This window comes from Protobothrops mucrosquamatus, unplaced genomic scaffold, assembly GCF_001527695.2.
Source record: "Protobothrops mucrosquamatus isolate PMUCROS unplaced genomic scaffold, P.Mucros_1.0 scaffold94, whole genome shotgun sequence".
Lineage (NCBI taxonomy): Eukaryota > Metazoa > Chordata > Lepidosauria > Squamata > Viperidae > Protobothrops > Protobothrops mucrosquamatus.
Genome location: NW_015386469.1, coordinates 980,842 through 992,519, shown reverse-complemented (window position 1 = coordinate 992,519; position 11,678 = coordinate 980,842). Strand labels below are relative to the sequence as shown.

At 38.7% G+C, this 11,678-nt stretch overlaps 1 protein-coding gene across 3 annotated transcripts in view; it reads right to left on the bottom strand.

Moving 5' to 3' along the window:
• UBE2D2 (ubiquitin conjugating enzyme E2 D2) overlaps window positions 1-11,410 on the bottom strand; it is a 19,113-nt gene extending 7,703 nt beyond the window's left edge. The window contains exons 1-2 of one of the 3 annotated variants that reach the window (XM_015812534.1): window positions 11,243-11,410; window positions 1,856-1,919 (exon numbers count right to left, since the gene is read on the bottom strand). In XM_015812534.1, coding sequence (XP_015668020.1) covers window position 1,856 — 1 coding nt within the window. In that variant the 5' untranslated portion in view covers window positions 1,857-1,919; window positions 11,243-11,410. Of the gene's footprint in view, window positions 1-1,855; window positions 1,920-11,037; window positions 11,105-11,242 lie in introns of those variants that run through there. The other 2 variants (XM_015812535.1, XM_015812533.1) reach the window with 2 other exon arrangements.
• Between the last annotated feature and the right edge of the window lie 268 nt (window positions 11,411-11,678).

The following is an 11,678-nucleotide window of genomic DNA, read 5'->3' as shown; positions in this document are numbered from 1 at the left end:
CGGGCCTGACCTAGGGAGGATTTTAGGTAGGGATGATTTTAAGAAAATTTTAATTGACACACAGCTTCCAATATTTGGCTTTTAATTTGGTTTTATGGGGTTTTTTTGTTTTTTGATGTATTTTGTTTGTATCTGTTTTAATATGCTGTGCACCGCCCTGAGTCCTACGGGAGAAGGGCGGTATATAAATTAAATTAAATTATTAAATGGCAAAGTAATGTGCTAGTATTCTGATTACATTTAGTGGTTTCTAGATTATGAACAATTTCATGCATGGTCTAATTATAGCATATCTTGTAAGTAGGGCTACTTCTTCTAGGAACAAACAGAAATAGAAACCAGGGGAAAGTGTCTTTCCTCTGGCAAGTTCTGAAAAGAAGTCATAGTCCATGCCTTCTGCAAAGTGCTAAAGAAACCAGAGACGGAACCATCTGTTGTTTACTACTTAGATCTAACTTGGAGGAGATGCCAGTGAGTGCTATCAGACTAGTATATCCCAGTACATTGATTTGTTGCTAAACCACATTATGAGTTAGCATGATCTTAGCACTGTCTCCCTGCCACCATCAATAGATTCTGCTGACCTGGTAATTAGCATACAAATAATTGGAGAAATGCAGATCCCAGGCATCCAAACTGCTCACAATTTAAATTTAAAGTGTGGCTTTGGTCATACTATATGAGATTGGTGAGTCTATTAATTAATTAAAATAAATGTGAGAAACAAATAAACCAACTTAGTGTAGGCAATTTGCAGGAAATACATCTTCCATTGAAATGGCAATTAGAGGTCAATTTGATTAATAGCATATATGTATTTTATTCAGTACTTGTCAGCACACTGCTGTTTGGACAGAGATGGTTTCTATTTGGTATATGAAACAGTAACTCCCAAAGAAGCACTCAAACAGATTTAAAATAATAAACATAGCCAAACATCTCCAGTTACTAAATTTACTATACATTTATAATACAGGTAGTTCTCGCTTACCGACCACACATTCAGTGACTGTTTAAAAGTTGCAAAGGTGCTGAACAAGTGGTGCTTATGACCAGTCCTCTAAGTTCCAGCACCCCTACAGTCACATGATCATGATTTAGGAGCCTGACAACCAGCAGGCACTTATCAGTTGCAGTATGCCACACTCATATTGATCACAATTTGTGATCTTCTTTGCCACCTTCCCACAAGGGAAGTCAATGGGAAAGCTGGCAGGGAAAATTGCAAGTTGCTCTGTTACATCCCCACTCCTCCCTGACCTTGCATGCACAGGCATATAACTCTAGTGCGGCCTGCAGCTGGCTGCCCAGGGCCTCTCCCGCCCCACCCACCTGCAGCATCCCCATGCTCCTCACCCGAGATTCCTGCCGCTTCCTGCATGATTTGGGATTATAACAGCAACCAGGATTGCCTAAACTGCTGTCACTAAGTGATGCAGTTACATGATACAATCTGGATCCCAATTGCCACTGTAACCCAAGGACTACCTGTACAAAATTAGTTTTTAAATGGAGACAATTTTAAAATATATGGTTGTGATTGCTCAAGATCAAAATTAAGGATTCTTCTGTAAGTGTTTTAAGAACAGAAATCCATTGAATCCATTTTATGTCTTAGGAAAAGTGGAAGTAGGTAATTTCAATGCAATTTATTAACCAGATGTTTTGGTTCCAAGTTGACTGAACCAGCAATGTGTGATGGTAGGTGCTCTGATGGTATAAGCGACTCTGATGGCCCTCACTGGCTTAGAATGCTTTGCATTTAAAATAGAAGTCTAATATGAATACAATTAGGATTCTTCTTACTGCCCAAGAAAATCCTAACCTGAAGCCTTTTCCTTTTACAGATACTTACTATCATCTCCAACAGGCCCTGCTGAACATTGTGCCGGAGGATCACGTGCCAGATCATTCAGCTCCTAAAAACCAGTCACACTAAATTAAAATATAGTCATTTTATCTCACAGAAAGGCATACAATATACTATAGCATTATTTTATTATTAAATTTTATTAAACATAAAGGAAAATGCATAACATAATTAATGAAACAATCTTCAGAGGATTACCGTATACAAGTTCTTATTACCCTCCTCCATCACTCCCTGCTTAAAAATACAATGGAGCTAAAAAGAATTATTAAAGTAATGTTCTCAGAAAAATGGGGATCATTTGTATAATTGCAGAGAATTCTCTGTTATCTCCCTTTTTTTGCTATGGGTGGTCTATATGAATAGAGGTGCGAGTGGAACATTTTAGCTTATGGCTTCCCAAAGGCTTTAGAACAGCTCTTGGAGCTACTGCCATCAATTTCAACAACCCAGAACATTCTATATTTATAAGAAATAGAAAGACAAACATGCAGCTGGACATTTAATTAATTCCATAGCCAGAAATGCTACACTGCCCTGTATCTCACTACAAACTATTATTAAAGTCTACTCAAACTATAACCAGTGGTGCAAATTAATGTGTCACATGGCATTCAAGCCAACTAACAAGTTCATTGAACTGCTAATGCTCCACTCAACTCTTTAGGTGCTGGTCCACACTGTACATATGGGGGGTGCCAGGGTTGAGGAAATTAAGACAGTGATGAGGATTTTCCAAAGATTTGCCACTCTCCTAAATATGTAAGTATGATTTAGCAAGTTCTGAGTATTTTGTATACAAAATTGTGAATATATTAATTTTTAAGCGCTTTATAAATTATAGCACAAAACAAAACCATGTAAAGCAGTTTAAGTATTGTACTAAAAATCTGGACTTTACTTGGAAATTATTTTTGTTGGGTCAACATTTAAGCCTGACAGTCCAGTAACACATACAGCACTTATCACTTTGTGTAATTAATATTCTATGAGAAAAAAAAATGAAGGGATTGAAAATAGCTAATTTTAGCACACCTGAGGAGCTTTTTTTTAACAGATAACTAAAAGACACCATTGCCATTCTTATATTGCTATTGCTTCTGACAGGTGGGTATTGTAACATTTCTACCGAGGACTTGGATTTGGAATGTTCCCTCTCTAAACTTTTCATACACTTCTAATAATGTCCACTGGAAGACAACTGAGGAATCTCAATGAAGCAGCACAAGTACCATTTTGGTAGCAGAAATAGAGAAAAATGCCAGAATTACAACTGGTTAGAAAAAATTCTCCCCCAAGTACTCTTATCTGTACAATCTAACACTTATTCTAGGAAAAACATGTACAACACTAATTCTACAAAAGGTCCCAGCCTGCCCATGGAAGTAATGAGTAATGAAACAGTGGTTACATTTCCCCTGCATACCCCAAAACCTCCCAACTTGATCCCAGAACAGCAAAACAATGGAGTACCTTTGACAATACATTTATATGTACAGTAAATTTATTTATATATATTTCTATTCCTTTCACATGGAACACATTTTGATGCGTGAAACTATGTCTATGTAAATAACCTTCTAATTAGCATGGCCTGATTTTCTAAGTTTAAATCACAAAGAAGTTTAATGTTTCTTGAACAATGTGCATACTATTTCACTGCCATGCAACTGATTAATTATTTAAATCCTACTCTTCATCCAGAGTTGTTTACAGAATAAAAACAAGACAATTAGACACTCCCAAGAAATGCACTAGACCAGGAAAGGGCAAGCTTTGGTAGTTGGGGGCTGCCATTTTATTTATGTAGGGCAGGCTGCAGCAGGTAGGATGATGAAGCAATGTCACAAACAAAGTGATGAGACCAGGATTTCCAAATGTGACTGTTTGTTTTCATTTTAGGGGTGTGTTAAGCCTAAAAATGAAGCTGCCACCACTTCCCACTTAAAACCAGCAGGAAATCACATCTGGGTTTGGCAGCACAATTTAATGAGGCTTGAGTTGCCCACCCCTCTAGACATATAACATGGTAGTACTTTGGCACAGAAGATATAATTATAAAGTATAAGAAGTGTAAACATAAAGGGAAAAAACTGAGGTAATGGTTGTATTTATATTTGGCTCTTCCTTCAAAAACAGTGTAGAATACAATCACAGAAATAGTATCTGAAATCCTTCATAGATGTATTTAGAAAATAGTCCCATCAAACTGGGGAGCTACATGTTTCAAAAATAATTGTCTGGAATTAAGACAAGGGATATTAACCCAGACAAAACAGTGCTTGACCATAAGATGGATCTTGTCTTAACTGGTTTGTAACATCAGACAGTTTTTATTTCTGAATGACATAAACATCATTGAAGAGGTGAGAATTTTCAACCTCTTCATACCAGCTGTAACATAATAAAGCTTCTATATATTAATTCACCTTTAAAATGTCTAGATTTGATTTTTATCAATTCACAAATAAGCCCAATACCATGCATAATTTGGGATATGCTGTTCTGAAGCAGAACACCAAACATTTACAGGATTAGTCTTCTGTGGAGGAGGGGTGCTTTTTCATATCATAGAATGAAAGCATCTACCTTCGAGAAACAGAAATAATCAATTACATTAGCGCACAACCTTTGGAAATGAAAAAGTTACAATGAATATGAAGGGCATGAATTCACCAATAAGAAAGTTGGGGAGAAATTTCTGGGAGGCCGTTTTTTTTAATTGTAATATGTCTATTTTCTAGTTTATATGATCCATTTGTGTTTCCAATATCTAAATTAAACTAATGAGTTTTCAACAATCATTGTCAAAGAAAGCTCCATGGCTGAAAACAGGCTTGGAGAAAGGGGGATAGGTTACCCACTGCTGAATTATACATTTACATTCCATCTCTAGAAATCCTTTGATGGAATTGTCTTCCTTAATGTTGTTGTGGAGATGTTATATTTTTGTCCTTTTTGTGTTACATTTTAAGTTACCTTAGGTTTGAGAGGAAAAAAAAACTCATTTTCCCTTGTTCTATTCATGATCAATTTGAATTTTAGAAAACAACGCTTTTGCCTCCAAATTTTTCTTTCTTGTTCCTTTATCTTTGAATATCTCTCCGTGTTTTTCCATTTTCATTCTTACCCATTCTGAACATTTCTGGATCTTTTCCTCCCACTTAAGAGATACCAGAGGGATTACAACTCTCAAATGGAGTTCAACTGACTTTTACCTGATTACAAGCATGCATTTTTATATTTCTTATTTATACTTCTCAAGGTTTTTAAAGAGCCAGTGGCTTAATGCGTGAATTGTTATGTCTTGCACTGTACATGATTACCTGTGACAGCTCAGGTTCTTGATCATTTGAAGCATATCAGAGATTCCCTTTGTCATTATTTCTATTATTTCCTCTCTTCTGTTTTCACTGTCCTAAAGCTTTTAAGGCTTACCTATGTATTAGAAATTATTTGAAGCTTATATCAAAGTGTTATAAAGAGGAAGGCAAGAGATAATTTTCTGTGTTATACTTCTACCAATTTTGGAATTTAAAATAAAAGTGCCATTGCTTTTTACTCTGCCTGTATATACTATTTTTTATCAATGTCTAATGAGGATTTGTATGTTGACTATCATAATTGTCAAAATATTTTAGCTTTAAAAAAAACTTGATGCAAGCAATCCTAAATACTGTTTTTACCACAGAAGTGTGGAAACTATTTTTTATACACAGAATAATGCATTTCAATCAACACTTTTCTTTTATTAATTAAATTTGCAGTAAACATATGTGCGAATATCATATTATATGTGCAATACTTGGTAATCTTTTCAACATGATATACTAGCTGTACCTATAGCTACTAGCTACATACTGCTACACTATACTAGGAATGCATAGGCAAAAAAAAATACACTACTTTGTTTCTAAGCATCCTACTATGTCTGAAAACAATTAAACTGGAAATTCAAAAGAAAAATATTAAGTATCTTCTAAAGTTTTCTTTCAGAATACATGTTACAAATTAAGCCTCAAATGACTTTAAGACCTGAAATTCAAAGAAAGTCACAGTGTAATGTTAACATTGCTACCCCATACAATTAGGATGCTGTATATACAATCTACAATTTATCTGGGGAGAAAACTCCCTATTTTATAAGATACAAAATATCTTGAAATATTTAGTGTGGGAATTATTCAAGCATATTAGACCTGGAACATGGTGGCAAATACTATATACTAATCAGACTTTTCTTGGTCTTCATATGCCTCACATTCCTTCATTTACTATACAAATGAAAAGCTGAAGATTTCAAAATACAGAAATGCTACCAAGGCATGAATTAACATGAGAAAACATTGAGGAGCTTGCTCCATTCACTTTCTGAATGCCATGAAGGTGAAAATAAAACTTCAGAATAAACAGCTATGGACCTTGCAGATACCAATTCTGATTAGCAATATATTTATTCAGTATTTTTCATGTTACTGTTGACAGAAAGAATGTAAATTAATTTTAAAGGAGTAAATGTAACTACGTATTACATTATACTTGCAGCCATACAAATTCCATTCTTCTTCCTTTGATGTATTATAGGAAATATAGATTTCTTCCATGTTGTATCTAAAATGCTCTTAAATCAAGATAAACTTAAAACAGAAAGAATAGTTTTATTTCCCATTTATCAACTATAAAGTTCAAAATACTTTGTATCTTAAAATCAAACAATCTGCAGTTTTGTTTCTCACAATATATGTATACACATATTTTTTAGATAAAACTTTCCTAGGGCTCCCCTTATGACAATGTTCAGATTGTCTAGGGGAAAACAATTGACTTGATTACTCTTGCAACTACAATTTGTCAATTATCTTCTAACATCATTTCAATATGTATTTCTTATTTTTCAAGCAGAAATAAAATATGCTATATGTATTAATCCCTCAATGGAAGGAATTATATATGCTCTCTCCTTAAAACAGACATGTCAAACACAAGGCCCGGGGGCCGGATGCGGCCTGCAAAATGGTTTCACGTGGCCTGCGAAGCCATCCTGAAAACAGTGAGGGAATGGCCCCCGCTGCCTTGGCCCTGGCCCAGGCCAGCCGGGAGCCAATGTACAATTTTGTGGTGGCCATCTATGCTGAAACGCATTCAGCCTTAGCTCCACAAGGCCGTCTAGAAACAGTGAGGAACCAGCCCCTGCCGCGTCGGCCCCGCCCCTTGGGTCATGCTGGGGAGGTGTCACCCTTTGTGAGGAATGAAGAAATAGATTATGCCTTGGTGCTTGCCCCGGTCCCGGTCCCGCCCCCTTCTGCCAGAGACCCTCAGATCTGTCCCATTCCTGCCCAGGCCCCCACAGGCACCTTTGACGCAAACGATGTAGAGCTGGCCATGCCCATCCAGTAGGCCACACCCACTCCATCCACGTCCACCCAGTAGGCCGCACCCACCCGGCCCCGAGGGCAACCGCAATGCTGATGCGGCCCTCAATGAAATTGAGTTTGACACCCCTGCCTTAAAAGTAACTTTTCATACCAGACTGAAGTTCCTGCAAGTCCCTATTTCTTCCAAACATCACAGCAAAAGAATCTTGAAGTAGAGAGATCAATATGCTGCTGAGTGACACTTTTATCAGATGTCAGTCAATCCAATTGGATACCTGCACTTATGCAAACTTGGAATAAGCATCTTTAGGGCAATGCCTTGGCTTCTGCTCTGAGGACACTTCTATTTATTTTATTTTTTTTAGCCCAGCTTCATTTGGCTTAAGCGCCATCAAGTTGGTGGCACTAGACAGATATCTGGATAGCTTCCCTCCTGAATGATCCATCTTCAACTTGACCTTTTAATTTGAACCTTTTCTGAGCTTACCTATCTAAAACAGTGATTATAAGCAGGGGGAAAATTAGTATTCTGTACACTTTGAACTACAGAATTAATCCAATTAACAGACTTGAATAGTAAATAATGAAAATCTTACGTTTTCTTGTTGGATACTAAAGATGAATAGGCAGTGTTCACTGATTTTCACTATTACAACACTTTATAATGAGGCATTATATAATCTTGAGATAAAGTTTGCCAACATAAACAGAAAGGAAAAAGAAATTTAAGATAACTTTTTTCCAAAAAGAATAGAAACAAAAAATAGTTACATCTCTAAGAAAATCAAATCAATGAACTGGGCAATTCTGTTTAAAGCAGGAGGGCAAAGTGAAGGAACAAATAAAAACAATACTGGTTTGGATGTTTCAGTACTGCTTGACCAACCAGAATCTCTTCCAAAAGGAAACATATGTTTCAATGGCATCAAGTAGTAGTGAACTTCCATTAACTTAGCATCTATGGAAGACAATCTATCCCAAGCATGGTTCTTTCAGAAAATTCCTGGCTTAACCCACTGATCATTTTCTTCCTCAAAGGGCAGAGGAAAGAATAAGACTTGACGCTAATCAGTAAGACTTAGATGAAGAACCAGAAAGTATTGGGATTATTGGAAAGTGGAATGTAGGGCGTTTTGGCCTATTTGCAGATATTTTGGTCTGTTTTCTAATGAGATGAAAGCTGTGTCTCTCTTCTGGTTTTTTAAAAAATAATTGCATTTTAGTACACCTTCCAATTTCTGTGTTTGTGTTTTTTGTTGGATATCCATGAAGGTTCTATGAGACATTGAGGGACAGCTGAGTTTTTCAGAATATTATCTGTTTCTGGCCAAGCATAATTATGTCTTCTACAATGCTTTATGAAGGACAAAATGTAGTCAGATTCCCACCACTCATTTTGGTTGGGAAGAAGCAGCATGTATGAAAATGGATGCCAAGGAGAATGAAGAATCTGGGAATGAGGGCGAAGCAAAAAGAGCAAAGGTTAGCATAAAGTGTTATATGTTTAAGCTGTTGTCTTCTATTGAATTAACAATAGAATTGGACAGAGTACGAAAACAAACAAAAAAGCCAAGAATGCAAATTTATAAACAATATTAAGCAAAAAATTATTCTATTGATAATTTTATTCCACTGTGTCAAATTTTCTTTCTTGATAAATAACCATGATTTCTGTGTAAGATGGGCTGAGACATTCAGTCACAATGACACAAAACAAATCCTGATTTAGTATTGTGAAGAAACAAGGTCACAAATCAGAAAATTCTGACTCAGAAATATCCTAAAAACCTTCTATCAAACTCAACAAATAGTTGCTATATATCTATTTTTTAAAAAATAAAATCAAAATACAGTTGACTGTTCTCCCTTTCATAAAGGTTTATTCTTAAGTCCAATATTTCAAGAATGGCACAGAATTAACAAATCAATAACTAATGTGTGATTGCTCTTTAGCAGTTAAGTAAGTCAATTATATGCACTAATGAAATCCAAAAGCACATAAAAAGCCTTGCCTATTTCAGCAACCTTTCATAGATCAATATATCAGCTTTTCTAATTTAATCTCTTTAAATACATATGTTAGCTTAAAACTAGAAAAACAGTTTGTAACAGAGAAATAAAAGAATACAGTATTTTAGTTTCTTATTGATGAATGATTTTAGGTTTTATGACCAGACAACTAAAAATATTCAGAATATTTAAATACCCCAAAAATATCAATCAAGCTCCATTTTCATACATTTTAAAGTTAGTGCTTCTCAAATGCAACAAAATATTGTTTAAAAAGCCAATAACACACATTACTATAAAACATAACATCATCAATGCCATTGCAAGATCACCTGGGAGTCTTTACTCCCAGCCATAGCAACCTTAAAGCAAAACTATTTTCCAAACCAAGGCCTTTTAACAGAAGTAGCATTTTCACCTACTGCTTATTCTATAGTGGTGATTCCTATGAGCACGATTTTGTTATCCAAGAATCCATTAAATTAGTTGTTATATTACCTTGTGTTTATTACTTCCAGTGCTACAAAACCAAGAGCCTAGAACTTTTAACTGATTCCAATTACATCCTGATGTATCAACATTATCATCTGTTTGAACAAAAAAAAAAACCTACCCTGGCAAGTTAGTGATATCACCAAAATATTCTTCTTGCAATCATAGCAACTAGTTTCTGTACTTACTTCTTTGAAATAAACTCCACTGAGTTCAGTAGAATTCACTCCTAAGAATTGCTTTCCAGGATACTCTTGCTTAGTATGTTGACACCAAATAAACTTTTGATGCAGCAAGACACACAACCGCAGTAATGGAGATATAGAGGCAAAAAGTTGTAAGCATAGAAGCAATAGTGGGAGCAACAACTATTAACATTATTTAAGAGGGCACATCCCTTGGGTAGTGAGGGACGCTGAAGCAGATCTCAGGGTCAGCACTTACTGGCTACAGCGCTTTCCCTTTGTTCATGCAAGTCAACGGAATGGTCCCTTCCCTCGATCGGCACCACGCAAGATGAAGGTACAGATCATCCAAAGTAACTTCTTAAGAAGGGATGCCTAAACGCGCACCTGTGGCTACCGGCAAGCCACCAATTCTGAACCCAACTGCTTCGAAGTGTACTGGACGGATGACTTTCGAAACGGTGCTCGAACCCTGCTTCGGTGATGAAAGCGGGTACTTTTTGCAAACCTCCTAATAAAACCTTCCAAGTTGGCCAGGTGCGCCTCTTACAAAACCACGCAAAATCCCAGTCCGGCCGGGGGATGACGGCGTTCATGTCCGAAGACCGACGGTAAGGCAGTTGACCGAGAGAGAGAGAGAAAGACCTCGCTTGCAACAAAAGGTCTCCTTCCTTCCCGTCGCGAATGCAAGGAAGGTATCTGGCCCCAGCTGGGCCAGAAACTCAACGAGCCCAGGAAATGTTTTCGGGCTTGGAGTTGCCCCGCACCCCCCAACCCCACGGGCGAGAGAGCGCCGCCCAGGCCATGGAGGAGCGCGAACGGGGGGGGGGGGGAGAAGGAAGAGAGAGGCCCAGTGGTTCACAAGCAGAGCGTTGCCTTCCAGCTCTCCCAGAGATGCCCGAGTGCCCCAGACCAAGCCGGAACGAGCTTATGTAAAGCGACAGCACCGAGGATCCCCGCCAGCAACAGCATCGCCAGCATGATCGGGGCCTCCAGCCCAGCCCAGCCCCTCTGGGCGGCCTACGAGGGCGGGAGAAAACCATGCCTAAGCTGGTCGTCGCACCGAAGGGGCTTCCGGGTTGGCCTTCTGCCGAAGGACTCTCACCTTGTGGATTCTCTTCAGCGCCATCGCGGCGGAGCCTGTGGAGAGAGGCAAGCAGGAAGAAGGAAAGGAAGGAGGGGGACTATTTTCCGGCGGCGGAGGGAGCGCAGAAGCTTTTCGGCGGAAGCGGGAGGACAGGTGTGGGTGCCGGCCTGGGGAAGGGGGGGAGCCCGGTGTTCTCTATTGCCTTCTTTCCTGTCGCCCCCACCTCTTTTGCTCGTCTGTCGCCCTTTCACTGCCTGCTCACTTCTCACCGTCGCTCTTCCCCCTTTCTCTCCCCAGCACGCTCGGGCTCTTTCACTGAGTGACTGCCTCACAGAGCAGGGACTGCTCCTTCCGCATCACTCCCCGCGCGAAGTTCTTTATGACGCGATAGGTTAATAGGATTCCTCCGCTAGGAGTCACGCATGCGCTTTTGACTGTTATTCGGCTTGGGGTGCGCGGAGAAGCGTCGTGGCTTTTCACCGGTCGGGAAGCGCGTTATACGCCGCGCGCCCGGGAACAGGCGGCCCGAGATGGCACAAGGCGCTTCGGCCGCGGACAAGTAATTATCCTGAAAAGAGGAAGAGGGAAGGCGGGCGGAAGGATATTCTCTCCTAGGAGGAGCAAAACGAGAACTCGAGAATTTACCGCGAGATTGTGGA